Here is a 19830-nt window from a genome sequence, read left to right on the forward strand (position 1 = left end):
ATATACTCCCTGTAATTGAAATGTTTTACTTTATTACTCTTGCTGCAAAGATCCCATTTTTCTATGGTGATGCATTGCCTTTCCAAAAAGGATAATGCATGATATACTCACCCTGGTGGGCCCTGTGTTCACAGCATAGCAGACGAGATGTTATTGCTCATGAGGAACTAATGTAGAAGTTCCTTGAGAGCAGGTATCATGTGTTCATCTTCTCATGTACCTCTCACCATCACATCTGGCTCATTGTTGGGCACAGTAGACGTTGAACTGCAGCTGTTCAACTCCTTAGCTTGATTTACTTGTCCAAATTCTTTTCTTTTTTTTATTGAATTATAATTGACATACAGTGTTATAGTAGTTTCAGGTGTATAACATAGTGATTCAATATTTTTTATGTGACAAAATGATCACCACAATGTTTAGCTACCATCTGCTACCACAAAGGGTTATTACAATATTATTGACTGTATCCCTTATGCTGTACACTACATCCTCCTGACTTATTTATTTTATAACTGGAATTTTGTATCTCTTAATCAGTTTCACCTATTTTGCCCATTTCCTCATCCACTTCCCCTCTGGCAGCCACCAGTTTGTGTCTATGAATCTGTTTCTGTTTTGCTTTGTCCACTTTTTTTTTTTATGCTCTACATATAAGTGAGATCATGTGGTATTTGTCTTTCTCTGTCTGACTTATTTCACTTAGCATAATACCCTCTAGATATAGCCATGTTGTCACAGATGGCAAGAGTTCATTCTATTTTTATGGTGGACTAGTATTCCATTGTATATATATATATATGGGCTACATCTTCTTTATCCATTCATCTGTCCATGGGCATTTAAGTTGTTTCCATGTCTTGGCTATTGTAAATAGTGCTGCAGTGAACATAGGGATACATATACTTTTTGAATTAGTGTTCTTGTTTTCTTCGGATAAATATCCAGAAATGGAATTGCTGGATCGTATGATAGTTCTGTTTTTAGTTTTCTGGGGAACATCCATACTGTTTTTCATAGTGACTGCACCAAGACATTTCTGCCAGTGGTGCACAGGGGTTCCCTTTTCTCCACATCCTCACCAACACTTGTTATTTTTTGTCTTTTTGATGATAGCCATTCTGACAGGTGTGAGGTGTCATCTAATCTCATTGTGGTTTTGGTTTGCATTTCCCTGATGATTAGTGATGTTGAGCATCTTTTCATGTGTTGATCAGCCATCTCTATGTCTTCTTTGGGAAAATGTCTATTTAGGTTCCCTGCCCATTTTTAATTGGGTTGTTTGGGGTTTCTTTGATACTGAGGTTATGTAAGTTCTTTATATATTTTGGATATCAACCCCTTGTCAGATTTGCAAATATCTTCTCCCATTCAGTAGGTTGCCTTTCCTTTTGTTGATGGTTTCCTGTGCTGTGCAAAAGCTTTTTAGTTTGATGTAGTCCCAGTTGTTTATTTTTCCTTTTGTTGCCCTGTCTGAGGAGACAGATCCAAAAAAATATTGCTAAACCTGATGTCAAAAAGTTTACTGCATATGTTTTCTTCTAGGAGTTTTTTTTTTCGCGGTATGTGGGCCTCTCACTGTTGTGGCCTCTCCCGTTGCGGAGCACAGGCTCCGGATGCGCAGGCTCAGTGGCCATGGCTCATGGGTCTAGCCGCTCCACAGCATGTGGGATCTTCCCGGACCAGGGCACAAACCCGTGTCCCCTGCATCGGCAGGCGGACTCTCAACCACTGTGCCGCCAGGGAAGCCCCTTCTAGGAGTTTTATGGTTTCAGGTCTTACATTTGAGTCTTTAACCCATTTTGAGTTTATTTTTGTATATGGTATGAGAAAATGGTCCGTCAAATTATTTCCTTATTCATCATTTCTTGAGGAGCTGATGTCACGCTACCTGACAGAACAGCACTGTAGTTTACTAAACAGACCAGGACAGTACCTGTGATAGGAGCATCAGAACAGCCTGGCTTCAGGGAACAGTGTGGTGTGGGGAGTCTATGACAGCTCCTGGCTTCATAAGTCACCCTGTTTTGTCCTGGAGGTTGGGACCAAGGAATGCCATCCATTGTTGTCTGCTCCTGGGTTTCACATAAGTGACCAAACGTTGTTGCTGAGGGACAGTAGGAACTCCAGAGGGAGCTCATCCTTCCTCTGAGAAGGACAGAAGTAGCTTTGACAGTGGCTGGCAGTCTTGCCACACTCCGTCCCTCTCTGCATGTCAATCAGCCATTCTTAGTCACATCTGCAGAGACGCAGAGAGAAGGAGAGGTTTAGGTGTGTTGCCTGAATGATTTTCACTGCAGCGAATACTAATTTGGGTTTCACTGCAAATACACCTATTTGATCAGTGCCCATAAGCACCTGAACTCTATCCACAACCAGTTTTTGATGAGTGCACGTACTAATCAGGAACAGTCAGAGGCTGCCTCGTATCCCAGATGCACCTCAGGGCCTGTTTCCTGACTCTTCTCAGAGTGAGGTTCAGGTATTTGGCTTCCTTCCAGAGCAGGCTACTCTCTGGTTCCCTCTGAAGGAACCCTGTGTGTCTGAGCCTGTACCTCTGAGCTTGAATACTGTTTCTCATCTGTTAGACCTAATCTCACTTCTTACTCAGGACCCAACTTTACACTTTGAATTCAGTTTAAGGAAATGTACCTCATGATTTTTCTGATTTTGAACTCAAACCCCATAGCTTGTGCCCCTCAATTTAACCTTGTTAAGTCTTTGTCTCCTGATCATATTCTTTTTTTTTTTTTCCTGATCATATTCTTGATCTGAATCTGTATCCTTCTTCTGTCCTAACTCCTGTAGGCTTAAGCAGAATTTAAACTTAATCTCACTTGAGTTACATTTTCCACCTTGTCCTTTATCAGTCTATGCTTTAACCTCCCACTCCTCCAGTCAGTCTTGCTTGGCTGGGCCCAGCCTTCTAACAAAGGGCATGGAGTCTCTTGACACACTGGGGGGTTCTAATCCAATCCAAGAGAAATAACTGATGTTTGTCCATGACTTTTGCTTTGCAGTGGTCTAGAATCATCCTTCCTCTACTCTGAGAATCCTCAAGAAGGTCTTCTAGCCAAGACCACTAGTAGTAATACCTGGCATTTGAAAATAACTAAGTATTATTTAAAATACTTCTGAACAAGGGCAGATCTAGTTTTTTGGAGTCTGAGGTTTATACATTTTGGGGGATCCCCTTCAAAAAAGAAGGCACAAAATTATAAACACGAAGTGAGACACAGGGCCCTGTGTAAGGGAGGGGTCCTGAAGCTCACACTTCATTTGCTTCCTGATTTATCTGCCACGTGGTTCTGCATATACTATACCATTTGATCACCACAGGGTTTTTGTAGTAAAAGATAATTGCATAGGTTTCGTATGTCCAATTCCCTTCTCCTCTCCAGTTTCTTCCCTAAGATTTCCATAATTATGTATATTTTGGTGAATTCTAAAACTACCCTGAATGATTACTCTAACTGTACATATTACATACATGTGGAAACTTAAATGAGAAGGGTGAATGGAAGGATTAAATGATAAGAGCACTTACAATGTGCCACCCTTAGAGGTGCTTTATTTATTTGTTTAAAGTTATTTATTTATTTATTTATTTTTGGCTGTGTTGGGTCTTTGTTGCTGCACGCGGGCTTTCTCTGGTTGCAGCGAGCAGGGGCTACTCTTCGTTGCGGTGCGCAGGCTTCTCATTGCGGTGGCTTCTCTTATTGTGGAGCATGGGCTCTAGGTGTGCGGGCTTCAGTAGTTGTGGCACACGAGCTCAGTAGCTGTGGCTCACAGACCCTAGAGCACAGGCTCAGTAGTTGTGGTGCACGGGCTTAGTTGCTCCGCGGCATGTGGGATCTTCCTGGACCAGGACTCGAACCCGTGTTCCCTGCATTGGCAGGTGGATTCTTAACCACTGCGTCATCAGGGAAGTATGACGTGCTTTAAATATACTGACTCATTTAATCCTTATGACCATCCTGTGATTGTTATGAGTCCTGTTTTATCCACAAGGAAACCGAGGCACAGAGAAGTAACTTGCCAAGTGTGGGGTTAGGAATCTGCAGAACTGTGATTTCAACTGACACAGTCAAGCTCCAGACCCCTCATTCTATTACTGGACTATGTTGCCTCTCTGGCTGAGTCACAGAAACAAGGTAGGAACAGAGCTAGATCAAAAATATGAGATTAAAGGCCTTCCCTGGAGGTCCAGTGGTTGAGACTCCGTGCTTCCACGGCATGGGGCACAGGTTCGATTCCTGGTCGGAGAACTAAGATCCCACATGCCACACAGCATGGCCAAAAAAAAAATAAAAAATGAGATTAATTCTTAGTTCAAAGCTGTTTGAACTACTCTGCTCTCCTGCTTTCAGTTTGGATTGATAGCTCTTCAGTGTGGGAGAAATTGGGTAATTAATAACTAATGGTAATCAGATTTTTTTATTTTTTGAGGAGCTCTGACTATATTAGGCAGGGTTGGAGGGCAGTGATCATTTTGGAAAGCTGTGCAGAGGGAGGGATGCTTAGGGGCTCCTTGAAGAAGGAGCCCGTGGAAGCAGAATATGGCAGACAGTACACTGGCCTGCTGTCAGGATACCTAACTTCAGGTCCTGGCTCTGCTGTTTATAAGCTGAGTGACCTCAGGTCTGTCTGATGTCACTAGTCCTTGATCCTAGTATACCCCTCCCCCTCCAGCTCAGTAAAAGGGGATTAGACTAGATATTTATGAAGACACATCCAATTTTAGAGCCTATGCGTATTAGTTGCCCATCTTCATTTACAGGCTAAGTTTAAAATATCTATATATATTAATTTTATTCTGAATGCAAACATGAGGTTTCTGGAGCAGAGCAGATCATTATTTAATTATAGCCAATAATCGTACTGATTCCCTTTTGCCCTAATTTGTACCCCTGGGTCAACGGATGAGATGAGGCAGAGCGTATGTTATCCTACATATACTGGAGTTTGTACCACTAGCATGGAACTCTGAAAGAAATGAATCTGGATATTTATATAGGAGAGGGACAGCCATCTCCCTAATCCTACGCTACCCCCTGACAGACAAGCACACTTCTTTGCTCTTTGAGAAGGATTCTGGGTTCTTACTCTTACCCTTTGGAATATAAATAAATCTCTTGGGGGCAAGATAAGACTAGCTTCTTCGGCTATGTCTCCATGGCCCCAGGTCTCCTTAAATTCCTTCCTTAAAATGTAAACACATACCTCCAGGGAGGTAAATTTCTTCAGATGCTCTCTCACTAATAATTAGTCATAAATTAAATTCCAAGATTTGTTCTTCTAGGCTAGGTCTCAAGTTTTGGTAAACTTTGATCAGAAAGCCTTCACGGTGCAGAAACATAAAAATATTTTCTCTACAGTCCCACAAAGCATGGATATAAAATTAAAAGGGAGAATCTCCTGCCTTCCAGGGCTGTGAGTCTATGATGATTGGGCCATCTGTGTAAGTATGTCACATGTTTGTAAAAATACAGATTCCTGAGATCTGCAGCAGACTGACTGAACAAGAATCTGTGAGACAGAAGCCTTAGAATCTGCATTTCTGCACAGCTCCCCACACGATTCTTATGCACCGCAGACTTTCTCTTCTTTATTCCTGAGTTAAGGATCCTTCAGTTTTTCTGCTGCCAGAGATACTTCATATTATGCAGGTTTTGCTATTGAATCTGTGATTTTCAGGACTTTCCAAACATGTAAAGAAATGTAACAGTCTTGCCAGGAGAGTTTATGAGTGTCATATAAAAATAAATACTGATATTAGAAAGGTTTCTAGGGTGATGATGATTCTTTGAAATCTGAAAAGGTGGTGGTGATGATAAAGATGATACCACTAGTAAACAACTACTCATTAAGTAACTGAGACAGAATTTGAAATGGATTAGCTGTGTTACATGGATTTCTGTTTTGCAAAGAAATACAAAGCTGTGCCAACATTATTGATATTTTTCTATTCAAAATGTAGTTGAGACATTTTCTTTTTGAATATTGTATTTATTTATTTATTTGGCTACACCAGGTCTTAGTTGCGGCATGTGGGATCTAGTTCCCTGACCAGGGAATGAACCTGGGCCCCCTGCATTGGGAGTGTGGAGTCTTAGCCACTGGACCACCAGGGAAGTCCCTAGTTGAGACATTTTTGCTGTGTTTTTCTATGATGTCTGAAGTTCTTTTGTAGAAACACAACTCTGAAATGAATATAAAAAGAGGAAAACTAATGGAATTAAAAATTTTTTTTTATTACTCACAACTCTAGTGATGAGATTAGTAGTTCAGGTCAAAACTCATTACAGTAAAATTTTATAGCCAAAAGTAATTATCTTTAAGCTCGCACCAAAATTATACAAACCCAAATGATTTAAGTGTATCATACATTGTAACTAGGCTAGGCTCAATCCATTTTGCTATATTAGGAACACTGACATTTAATTAAGACACTGACATTTAATATAAAGCATCTCGGGCTTCCCTGGTGGCGCAGTGGTTGGGAGTCCGCCTGCCGATGCAGGGGATGTGGGTTCGTGCTCGAGTCCTGGAAGATCCCACATGCCGCAGAGCGGCTAGGCCCGTGAGCCATGGCCGCTGATCCTGCACGTCCGGAGCCTGTGCTCCGCAACGGGAGAGGCCACAGCAGTGAGAGGCCCGCGTACTGCAAAAAAAAAAAAAAAAAAAAAAAAAAAAAAAAAAATATATATATATATATATATAGCATCTCAAAGATGTGATAACATCTGACAGGTAGTGGAGAAGTTTAGTCACATTATGAGTGCAGAATAGACTTGTGGCAGTGTTTCAACAGTGGAAGAGATGAGCAGTAGGCCCTGGCAGCATCTGTTAATCACCAACATTTTATTGAGTACCTATAAAGTGCTAAACATTGTGATAGGTACTACAGATAAAAAATGACTTTGAGAGTTTACAGTCTGTTGAGAGAGATACCCATATTACCATAACTATAAGACAGTGTGATACATACCATGATAAATATAGGTAGAAAGAGATATAGGAGGCTTCTGCTATAAATATGGCTATATAGATGTAGCATCTTCCTGTTTTTTCCTGGGAGTCTTCTAAGAGCAACAGGAAAACAGAAAACAAAAATGCAACTCCAATTTCAGTCAAGCTAGGAAACATACACCAAAATACTGCAGTGCTGCCAAAAGCAGTCAAGATAATGCAGGAGCTCCACAGGAGGAAAGGAAGAGGAATGGAAAGACGAGCCCAGCAATAGCACCTCTAAAGAATTAACACAAATACACTTACTGAAGAAGGGTTCATCTGGAGATGGAACAGCTATAGCCTTTATCTACAATAGCTGGGAGGCAACAGGAACCTTACTGGACCTGCTTTGGTTCACAGAAGTAGAAGATGTGGAATGCACATGAAAGTACTCCAAAAAGCCATATTTGCAGAAGCAGTGTTTTTTGGATAAAGATTAGAAGAAAAGAGGTTTTGCTTGTGGAAAAAAAAAACTTGCCTAAACTCTTATCCTCTACCTACCCTTCCTATAGAAAATTCTGGGAAAGAGCTAGTCCTGGAAAACCTAACTCTTATAATGATGTATTTAAGAAACAAACTAGTAGCATAGCTAAATATCTACAAAAAAAAAAAAGAAAAAAATCCAGTAAAATATGAATATGGCACCATATAAATATATAACATATAAATATCATAAACAAAAAGGAAACAAAATCCAGTAAGATATAAATGGCAAAAAAGGAGCAACTACATCCGTTGCTGATAAAAAAAAAAAAACTCTTAGCAAATCAGGAACAGAAGAAAACTCCCTCAGTGTGATAAAGGACATCTGCAAAAACCCTACAGCAAAAATTGTACTTACTAGTGAAAGACTAAAATCTCTCCCCTAAGATCAGGAATTAGACAAGGAGGTTTGCTGTCATCACTCCAATTCAGCATTTACAGGAGGTTCTAGAAGTACAAGAAAGACAGAAAAGAAAAGGCATTCTGACTGCAAAGGAAGAGGTAAAACTGGTTCTTTTCAGATGTGATAGTCTATGTAGGAAATTGAATGGAATCTGTTAAAAAGTTACTGGAATTGGTAAAATGAGCTTAGCAAAGTTGCAGCGTTCAAAATCAGTATATAAAAATCAACTATTTTGATTTACTAGCATCAGACAATTGTAATTGAAATTTTAAAATATAATACCATTTCCAATAGCATTAAAATACATGAAATACTTCAGGAAAAATTTGACAAAAGATGAGTAAGACCTGCACTGAAAACTACAAAACACTGATGAAAAAATTAAATAAAGCAAATAAATAGAGAGGTAACCTACGTTCATGAGTTTGAAGACTCAATATTGTTAAGATGTCAATTCTCTCTAATAGGTCTATAGATTTAACCCAATGTTAATCAAAATCCAAGCTAGTTGTTTGTGGGGTTTTTTTTTGTAGAAATTGTAAAATGTATAAAATTCATATGGAGTACAGAGGATTTAAAATAACTTTGAAAAAGAACAAAGTTGGTGGGGTTGACACCATCTAATTTCAAGGCATTATAAACCTATGGTAATCAAGACAATTTGGTATTGGTGTTAAAAGAGACAAATAGAGCCATGGGACATAATAAAGAGTACAGAAATAGACTCATACATTTGTGGTCAATTGTTTTTCAACAACGGGACCAATACATTTCATTGGGAGAAAGAAATAATCTTTTCAACAAATGATACCAAAACACTTGGATAGTCATATATATCTTAAAATAATGAACCTTGACTCTTACCTCAAACCAAATAAAAATTATGGGAAATGCAGCATAGGCCAAATGTAAAACCTAAAACTATAAACCTTCTAGAAGAATGCGTGGGAAAAAATTTTAGTGGCCTAGGGTTTGGCAAAGATTTCTTAAATATGATACCAAAAGCATGAGCTATAAAAGAAAATTTAACAAATTTGACTCCATCAAAATTTAAAAACTTTGCTCTTCAAAGGACACAAGAAATCAAAAAATCAAGCCACAGACTGGGAGAAAATATTTACAAAACTCTATCTGATCTGGACTGATATCTAGAATGTATAAAGAACTTTAAAAACTCAATAATAAGACACACAACACATTTAAAAAATAGACAGTTTTGAGACTCTAAACAGGACTCAGCTGAGCCACACTGTACTTGGGCTTCTGCCCTATAGAACTGGTACTATCAGTTCTTACTATTGTCCCTCCAACCTGAGGGCTCTTAAGAGCTTCCTGCTTTTGCTAACATCTAGGGTACCTTCCATCTGCTGGTAGTCTTCTTAGCCTCTTCCATCTCTTCTGTTACCAATCACTGTAGTAAATTCCTTCTGTTCTAAAAGAGTGGGAAGAACATTTGAACAGACATTTCACTAAGGGAGATATACAGACAGCAAATAAACACATGAATGTAAGCATACATCTACACAAAAACTTATACTTGTATGCTCATAGTAGTTTTTTTAATTTTTAAAAAATTTTTTAACATCTTATTAGAGTATAATTGCTTTACAATGGTGTGTCAGTTTCTGCTTTATAACAAAGTGAATCAGTTATACATATACATATGTCCCCATATCCCCTCCATCTTGCGTCTCCCTCCCACCCTCCCTATCCCACCCCTCTAGGTGGTCACAAAGCACCGAGCTGATCATCCTATGCTATGTGGCTGCTTCCCACCAGCTATCTATTTGACATTTGGCAATGTATATATGTCAATGCTACTCTCTCACTTTGTTCCCAGCTTACACTTCCCCCTCCCTGTGTCCTCAAGTCCATTCTCTATGTCTGCACCTTTATTCCTGTCCTGCCCCTACGTTCATCAGAACCATTTTTAATTTTTTTAGATTCCATATATATATATGTGTTAGCATATGGTATTTGCTTCTCTCTTTCTGACTTACTTCACTCTGTATGACAGACTCTAGGTCCATCCACCTCACTACAAATAACTCAGTTTCATTTCTTTTTATGGCTGAGTAATATTCCACTGTATATATGTGCCACATCTACTTTATCCATTCATCTGTCGATGGACATTTAGGTTGCTTCCATGTCCTGACTATTGTAAATAGAGCTGCAATGAACATTTTGGTACATGACTCTTTTTGAATTATGGTTTTCTCAGGGTATATGCCCAGTAGTGGGATTGCTGCATCGTATGGTAGTTCTATTTGTAGTTTTTTTTTTTTTTTTTTTTTTTTTTTGTGGTACACGGGCCTCTCACTCTTGCGGCCTCTCCCGTTGCGGAGCACAGGCTCCGGACGCGCAGGCCCAGCGGCCATGGCCCACGGGCCCCGCCACTCCACGGCACATGGGATCCTCCCGGACCGGGGCACGAACCCGTGTCCCCTGCATTGGCAGGCGGACTCTCAACCACTGCGCCACCAGGGAAGCCCCTATTTGTAGTTTTTAAGGAACTTCCATACTGTTCTCTATAGTGGCTGTATCAATTTACATTCCCACCAACAGTGCAAGAGGGTTCCCTTTTCTCTACACCCTCTCCAGCATTTATTGTTTCTAGATTTTTTGATGATGGCCATTCTGACCGGTGTGAGGTGATACCTCATTGTAGTTTTGATTTGCATTTCTCTAATGATTAATGATGTTGAGCATTCTTTCATGCAATTGTTGGCAATCTGTGTATCTTCTTTGGAGAAATGTCTATTTACGTCTTCTGCCCAGTTTTGGATTGGGCTGTTTGTTTTTTTGATGTTGAGCTGCATGAGTTGCTTGTAAATTTTAGAGATTAATCCTTTGTCAGTTGCTTCATTTGCAAATATTTTCTCCCATTCTGAGGGTTGTCTTTTGGTCTTGTTTATGGTTTCCTTTGCTGTGCAAAAGCTTTGAAGTTTCATTAGGTCCCATTTGTTTATTTTGTTTTTATTTCCATTTCTCGAGGAGGTGGGTTAAAAAGGGTCTTGCTGTGATTTATGTCATAGAGTGTTCTGCCTATGTTTTCCTCTAAGAGTTTGATGGTGTCTGGCCTTACATTTAGGTTTTTAATCCATTTTGAGTTTATTTTTGTGTATGGTTTTAGGGAGTGTTCTAATTTCATTCTTTTACATGTAGCTGTCCAGTTTTCCCAGTGCCACTTATTGAAGAGGCTGTCTTTTCTCCACTGTATATTCTTGCCTTTACCAAAGATAAGGTGACCATATGTGTGTGGGTTTATCTCTGGGCTTTCTATCCTGTTCCATTGATCTATATTTCTGTTTTTGTGCCAGTACCATACTGTCTTGATTCATAGTAGTTTTGTTTGTAATAGCCAAACACTGGAAGTCACCCAAGTGACTATCAATAGGTGAAAGGACAAATTGTGGTATGTCCGTTCAGTGGAATACAACTCAGCAATAAAAAGGAATGAACTATTGATCCACAAAGCAATATGGATTAATTTCAAAATAATTCTTCCTAGTGAAAGAAACCAGACGAAAAAGATTTATGATTCCACTTAAGATAAAATTCTAGAAAATGCAGATGATCTATGCTGAGAGAAAGCAGATCAGTGGTTGCCCATGGATGGGATGGGGGTAGGAAGAGGTGTAGGGAGGGGTCAGAGGGAGGGAGCTCAAGGAAACCTTTGGGCATAGTTAACTATAGCAAACACTGTATGATATATATGAAAGTTATTAAGAGAGTAGATCCTAGGAGTTCTCATTACAAGGAAAAACTTTTTTTCTTTTTTTATTGTATCTATATGAGATGATGGATGATAACTAAACTTATTGTGGTAATCATTTCACAATATATGTAAGCCAAGCCATTACCTTAAACTTAATGATGTATGACAATTATATCTCAAAACTAACTGGAGGTGGGGAAGGAATACAATGCAGCTGTAAAAAGGGAATGAAGAAGCTTTTTAAGTACTAATAGAGAAAGATCTGTAGGATATATCCTTAAGTAAAAAAGAAAGATGCAGACTGTGTGTATAATATACTACCATTTTTCCCCACCTCAGAAAAGCAGGGAAACCTTATGTACATATGCTTGTATTATAGATGACGTATAAGCAAATCTCTGGAAAAATAAACAAGAAATAAGTAGTTACTTGTTAGTGGAATATAAGTGGTTACTTGTTAGTGGAATATGAACTGGACAAATAGAGAATGGAGTAATAAGGAGACTTAAAAATACACGTTTAAAAATATATGTTTTTCCATGTGAATCTTTATGTATAGTGAGAGATATCTATATAAACATCCAGAAAAATGTCAGGGGAGTATAGAAGTTAAAGCAATTAATTTTCCTTTGGGGAATAGGAGCAGGAATTCGGCGTGGGTAATACTTGAACTGAGACTTGAAGGATGAGTCAAATTTGACAACTGGAGGATATCAGAAAGGTCATTCCAGGCAAAGGAAATGGGTGATACAAGGGCACGGGGACATGAAAGTGAACCTGAGGAATAGTAAATGTGACTGAGCGTTTAGTGTATGAGGGCAACAAGGGGTGTCAGATGGAGGGAAAGAGGTTCAGAAGAAGAATTTAGAAAGTTAGTTGCAACCGTTTGAAAGCCGCTTGTATGTCATGCTAGGTGCTGTTTGGCTTTATTTAATAAACTTGAATTGAATGTGGTCTGTGTGCCACACCATGTGGCAGGTGCTACCGAAATGAGACTCTGTCTTCTAAGCTAGTGGTCTCAGTCCTGACTGCGTATGAGAATCACTCAGAGAGCTTTAATAACTACCGATGCCAGGCCCCATCCCCACATAATTGAATTAGAATGTCAGGGTGTAAGGACTTGGCATCAATAGTGTTTTTTTTAAGTCTTACCAGGTGATTCTAAGCAAATGCATCCAAGTTTGAGAATTCCACCTCCCCTTCTCTTTCCCCCTCTTCTTCTCTCTTGTCTTCCTTATTTTAATGAAGTGAATAATATTGTGTAGAAAGGGGTTGTGGCACAGGTCTAGAGAAGTCTCTGAACTGGAAGCAAGAAAATGAGGAGGTTATAGAAAATAGTTCAAGCAAAAGATGGTAAAGTCATTTAAACAGGGAGGTGACTTGAGGCTAGTGCAAACCTGTGGACTGAGAGTGATTATTAGCCCAGGACAGCCTAGCTTGAATGTCTGGGTGTTTGGTGATGTTACTAGTCAAAAGAGGGACTGCACGAGGAAGTACAGATTGGGGGGGGGGCGGTGGGTACAGGTACACAGGTGAAATAATTCAGGTTTGGAAGGGTTGCCTTAAAGGTACCTACAACTTATAAGATGCCACCAAGGGCCATTTGGATCTCAGGACAGAGGAAAAGGCCCTATTTCAACATCTATGCAGGCCATTCACACTGGAAAAATTTTCAGCAGCTCCAACCCTTAACATCCAACCCAAACTGGAGTCAGGACTCCAGTTTGGATGTTAGGGTATTAACAAGAGCAAGGTAAATTTTCTGTGCTAGAGAGCGTGGACACTGTGCTAGATACCACGATGGCATCTGTGGCACAGCGAAAGAAAGTGGGTGCACCAAAAAGGAGGTGCAAGCAGATCCCCTAACCGGGGTCTCATTCCAAGGGGAGTGACCCTGGGTCTGGGGTGCAGGCCCACATTACTCTTTATGTTCTCTTTGAATATTTCATTAACATCTCATCGTTTTAGTGTAACAATTATCACATCAAAATATTAGCTTAGAAGGTTCTTCTTTTTCAGGAAAAACAAATGCTTTCTCTCTCTACTTATGCCTCTGAGTACAAGGCAGGAGTTGGTTGCTGAGGGTAAGGCAGCATCTCAGTTATTAGGGACACAGTTAAGGCCAGTCTATCCTCAAAAGTCCCTTGAAGCTCAGGCCCAGAACTTTGAACTATACAGAGCTGTTGCTGAAGGTCAAGATTTATTCCAGATGCTGAGACCTACAAGTGGAGACAAAGGGTCTCCAGAGAGGGGAGATGAGGGCTGTGGAGACAGTGTTTAATACAGTGGCCCCTTGTATTGCTTTTAAGACATTTGATCTATAATACTTCATTGGATTGTCTTGTACTGTCCAGTCGCTACCAGTCAGACATCATTGCTCTGTGTCTAAACTGAAAGGGACTCCTTATTAATGATTGGTGAGAGTATGTGATCTTGGCGCTTCTTTAAGAAATGAAGAATATTGAATTATTTTAATATGTCAGTTGAAAGTTATTTTTACTTACATTTGTCTAATGATTTTTTTCCATAATAGCCTCAGTTTATACCAACAATTAGGATCCCTGAGTTCACTACCACCGGCCAAACTTCAGCACCTAAGGTGAGTAATTAAAGTGGGATTGAGCCGTTTGTAACATTTCCCATATGAAGGATAAGACTTATCAAGGGCTAAATGTCATCATGGTTTAATAGGTTCAGAAAGTGAAGCACTGTTACATATTTTTTCACTGTCATCATTTTTTTCTTATTAGAGTAATACATGTTTATTAGGAAAAACTCAGAAAATAAAATATAAATAAGAAATTTAAATCACCTATTGTTTTACTGCCTGGAGACATTGACCATTTTAAATATTTTAATGTATTTATAATTGTATCTTTTCAGTATATCCTTTCCAATATATTTCAAGATATATTTCATAGAAAAATATATATTTGTGTATTATATAAAATTATACATTTAAAATCAGAGAGAGTGTGTGTTTGTCCTTGGATATATATTTGCCTAGAAATATGTTGTGTATGTAATTTCTACATTGTTTCTTGTTTCTGCTAAATGTCATATATTCCTCAAATGTCTGTTATTATCTAAAATTAAAAATTTTTCAAACCTTTAGAGTTATACCAATCACACACAAAAAATTATGGAAAACTCTTTATAATTTTGTTTCTTCACATTTCTTAACAGGCAAATGGTGGGATTGATAAACCCCAACCAAACTTCAGATGAATAGATTACTGACCTATATGCACCAGGGATCCAAAAGCAAGAAAGTCTTTGTTGGGGAGGAAGTCAGGAAGCACAGTGTATTCTCAATTTGCATCCTCAAAATCAGAAAGTTTCTTTACTCAGCTGAGCTCTGCTAAATCAAATTCTGAATGAGCCATTACAGCTGTATACATTTGCCAATGTATTTGCAACATACATTTGCCAAAATTCTAAGCTTCTGATTTTTAAAATTTTTATTAGAAATAAATATCATCTAATGTCATAAGATTATAAGGGAAATGGTAATTAATTATAAATAAGCCAGCTGCCAAAAATTAAAAGCATGTTCTTTGTTATTTAAGGGAAATACGAAAATTCAGAGAATCAGGCCTTCCGGTGATGACTTGATGCATGAGTCTCTTTCATCCTTTGAGCTTTCGGTCAACCATAGAGACTGGAAAAGTAACACAGGAGAGGCGGATTCCGGTGTAGAGTATGTTTCAGAGACTAAAATTACGAAGAAGCCTATGCAGAAGAAAGTGAAACCTCAAAAGTGCAGACATCCAGCCACCCTGCTGGAAAATGTCAAACTAGCTGAGAGATCCCAGGTGTTTTTTTTTTTTCTTCTCTTATTCACAAAATGTATAGTAATTCACTTTTCCAGGAATAGCATTCTGTAAGGGTTTTGCTTCGTTTTCACATTTTTAAAGCACTCTAATTATAGCATACACATTGTAATCTGAGTTTCCTGGACAAGGTCCCAATTTCTTTTTTTTTTTCTATATTCTCTCTTTTGGAGCAAAAGTCAGGTTGCTAATATCAGCACCGAAGGGCTCCTAAAGAACACCTCTGTGGGATAAAGATTTTAATCTGTATTTAAGAGAGAAATATTTGTATAGGATAAACCTGTAATCTTGAGGATTTTGCATTCAATGCTTTATAGCAAAAATGCATAGCCAAATTTTACATAAGTAGTTATCCCTGTAGTCAAAGTTCTGGAAAAATGAGATGTGATGTTGATAATAGAACTAAGTGCTGAGCTTGATTTTAATGAATGTACCACCCTAGAGTTTCCATGTATCTAAGTGAGTTTGTTTCTTTTAAAAGGAATCATTACACTTTTATTCTTACAAGGTTACACTTATTTAATTCCTCTTTGAGAATCTGCCCTCAGATTCAGTATATAACAGTAACAACACTTACAACTGAGTGGGCATTTACCCTGTGCCAGATTCAGTGTTAAATGACTACAGATATTATCTCACTACCTTTTAAAAAATCTTTTATAAGCCAAAATTTATTGCCTAGTTTATCTGCCTTCTTAATCAAATTTGACTTCTAATGTCTTTTTACTGTTTCCAAAAATTAAATTCACCCTTAAAGGGTGAATATGGGGCACATGGAAAATATTCAAATGAGTTACCATAGGTTCTGAAAGCAAGAAACGAATTTGATTAGCAAATATCCACTGAGCCCTGTGTAAGATACTGTGTTAAGCATGGTGGGAGACAAGATTTCAGGCATGGTTCTTTCAGAAGGAATTATTCTGAATAATAGTTACATTACAGAAATATCTCACACATTTGTGAGATATCTTTGTAATATCTTTGGAAAATGGTATGGATTCTTGAAAATCTTTAGTGATGGAGACTCATTACCTCCTAAGGCAGCCTTTCTCATTTCATTTTTGGGTAGCTCATTCTCTTAAAATATTTGAAATCCAGTTCCCTATAATTTTGAAACTTTGGCCCTAAGTCTTTTCTTGAGACTATAGAAGAAGCTAAGCTGAATCTGTCTACAATCTTCAGAATTTTACTTCAAATTATGTATCATATTTGAATGTAAAAATTCATCTGTTCAGCAGATACTCAACTTCTGCTATGTCTAAAAAACTTCATGCTTATAGTGTAAAAAGTAGTTGCTATTACTTTATAGTTATATCTCCTTTAACCCCTGATTTCCATTCATTAGCTGTGGAATTTCAAGATTTGGGATTTGTAGGCCTATTTTGTGGGTGGATTGCATGCTCCAAAAACAACGTACAAGTGATCGCAAAGTTGAAGTGAGCCCAGGTGTTAGAATAACACATTTTAGACTTTAAATATGGAGATTCACGTAGGTATATGTGAATATATATATATATATGTGTATATATATATATATATAAAATCATCTATTATGTGCTATTCAGTATGCCAGCCAGCTACAGGGGATTCAACTATGAGCAAAATCACATATGGTCCCAAGCCCCCACTGAACTTATAGTCTAGTGATGGAGACAGACAATCCAATGATTATACAGACAAATGTGAACTGCTACTGTGGTAATTTTTATGAAATAGTAGCATGAGTCCTTGTAATAGGAGATTTGACTCTGGGAGGACAGAGAAGTCTTCCCTGAAAAAGCAATGACATATAACTTTTAGGATAGAATTCCAGCTAAGTGGGTAAGAGGGGAGGAAGAGCATTTCCAATCAATGCAAACATCATTTGCTAATGAGGGAACATGTAATACAAAGTAACTTAAGAAGACAACTAAGCTATGGTGGGGCAGAGAGGGAAAAGGGGGCTGTGGTGTGATCAGAACCATGCAGACCTATAGGCTTTGATAAGTGGTTTTGTATTTATCCTGAAAGCAATGGGAAACTACTGAAGGGTTTTAAGCAGGGAAGTGGTGTGATCTTATCTTCCTTTAGAAAAGATTGCTTTGGTTGAGTATGAAAGATGGATTAGTAGAGAGCAGAGTGAATGTGGGCAGAGCAGTTAAAAGGCTATTGCAATGGCCCTGTGGGGAAATAACGGTGTGGGTGAGGGTGATCCTGTGGAGTGAAGAGGAGTGGATACTTTGTTCCTTGTGTGTTTGCCTTGAGGAGGGAGCACTGACCTGTTTGTTGAGATATTGGGTGTAGATGGTCAGAGAAGCTGAATTCTGTTGAGAGGCTAACTCAACCAGGCAAAGGCCTAAAAAGTCCATTGACTTAATGACTTAGTGGTAATAGGGATGATCACAGGAAGAATTTTATTGTTGTTGGACTAGAGAGAATAGAAACCAGATTAGAATGGATTGATTAGCAAGTGGAAGGTAAAGAAATGAAGACATGTTGTACGTCAACTCTTGGGAAGATAAGTTTACCTCAGAAGATAGTCTATACTAAGAAAATCTGGAAGTGAAGTGGATAGATCAGAAGACTGTGAAATTTTTGATAAGAACTTGAAAAATGAATTTAGTCAGGTTTAAACTGCAATTCAAAAGGCTTTTGATTACTTGAGGATTATTTGCAGTACATTCTAATCTCCTATCCAGTTAACACAACAATAGGCATTACCACTTCCATACAGAGGAAGTACAGGAAATGTGATTAATTTTGATATTAGCCTAAGTAGATGGAATTAGGAAGACAGGCTAAACACTCCAACTAAATCTTATTATGTGTTCCAAAAGCTTGATAAAAATGGCTCTGGAATTAGCCAGTGTTTTACCTTATATATACCACAATTCAGCTCTCTGAATACGGGTAATTAATTAATTGTTCTTCCTAGAGAATTGTTTTATCACATACTTGAATTTCTCAGAAGATTCCACTTTTTTTATACTAATCCCCCCCCACCATTTCCTGAAGATGGGGCTCCCAATAAAAATAATGTATTTGTTTCCTACATCTGCAACTTTTAATTCCTTTGAATTTTCCCTTAGTTTCCTTGATTAATTCATTTCACTCAACAAACATTTATTAAGCATTTACTCTGGGCTGGGTGCTGTGGACTCAGAGATAAATAAGACAGGTTTTGCCCTCAAGAAGTTGAGTCTACCTCTAGCCATTCCAATCAAAGGAGACCTTTCCCTGTATCATAAGCTTTTCATTCCAGTGGTTTCTCACCTTTTCAAGTATGAAGAAACACTTTCCAACATCAAAAAGTGACTGCATTTAGGTCTTTAATCCATTTGAGTTTATCTTTGTATATGTTGTTAGAGAACGTGCTAATTTCATTCCTTTACGTGTAGCTGTCCAGTTTTTCCAGCACCACTCATTGAAGAGACTGTCTTTTCTCTATTGTATATTCTTGCCTCCTTTGTCGGTAATTGACCATAAATGCATGGGTTTATTTCTGGGCTTTCTATCCTGTTGCATTGATCTATGTGTCTGTTCTTATGCCAGTACCATACTGTTTTGATTACTGTAGCTTTGTAGTACAGTCTGGAGTCAGGGAGCATGATTCCTCTAGCCTCTTTGTTCTTTCTCAAGATTGTTTTGGCTATTTGGGGTCTTTTGTGTTTCCATACAAATTAAAACATTTTTTGTTCCAGTTCTGTGAAAATGCTATTGGTAATTTGATAGGGATTGAACTGAATCTGTAGATTGCCTTGGGTAGTATGGTCATTTTAACAGTATTGATTCTTCCAATCCAAGAACACGATATATCTTTCCATTTGTTTGTGTCATCTTCAGTTTCTTTCATCAGTGTCTAATAGTTTCCAGAGTACAGACCTTTTGCCTGCTTAGGTATGTTTATTCCTAGGTATTTTATTCTTTTTGATGTGATGGTAAGTTGGATTGTTTCCTTAATTTCTCTTTTTGATATTTCATTGTTAGTATATAGAACTGCAGCAGATTACTGTATATTAATTTTGTATCCTTCAACTTTACCAAATTCATTGATGAGCTCTAGTCATTTACTGGTGGTGTCTTTAGGATTTTCTCTATATAGTACCATGCCATCTGCAAACAGTGAGTTTTACTTCTTCCTTTCCAATTTGGATTCCTTTTATTTCTTTTTCTTCTCTGATTGCTGTGGCTAGGACTTCCAAAACTATGTTGAATAAAAATGGTGAGAGTGGGCACCCTTGTCTTGTTCCTGATCTAAGAGGAAATGCTTTCAGGTTTTCACCATTGAGTAGGATGTTACCTGTGGGTCTGTCATATTTGGCCTTTATTATGTTGACATATGTTCCCTCTGTGTCCACTTTCTGGAGAGTTTTTATCATAAATGGATGTTGAATTTT

The 19830-nt window shown here is 38.3% G+C and overlaps 1 protein-coding gene across 7 annotated transcripts in view; it reads left to right on the forward strand.

Annotated features, from left to right (window-relative positions):
• Positions 1–19830, forward strand: part of MORC1 (MORC family CW-type zinc finger 1) — a 351409-nt gene that overhangs the window by 282584 nt on the left and 48995 nt on the right. For all 7 annotated transcript variants that reach the window (XM_079922605.1, XM_079922604.1, XM_079922607.1 and 4 more), the window contains 2 exons: positions 14155–14220; positions 15191–15436. In XM_079922605.1, coding sequence (XP_079778731.1) covers positions 14155–14220; positions 15191–15436 — 312 coding nt within the window. The remainder of the gene's footprint in view (positions 1–14154; positions 14221–15190; positions 15437–19830) is intronic.

Source organism: Stenella coeruleoalba, assembly GCF_951394435.1.
Source record: "Stenella coeruleoalba genome assembly, chromosome: 5".
Lineage (NCBI taxonomy): Eukaryota > Metazoa > Chordata > Mammalia > Artiodactyla > Delphinidae > Stenella > Stenella coeruleoalba.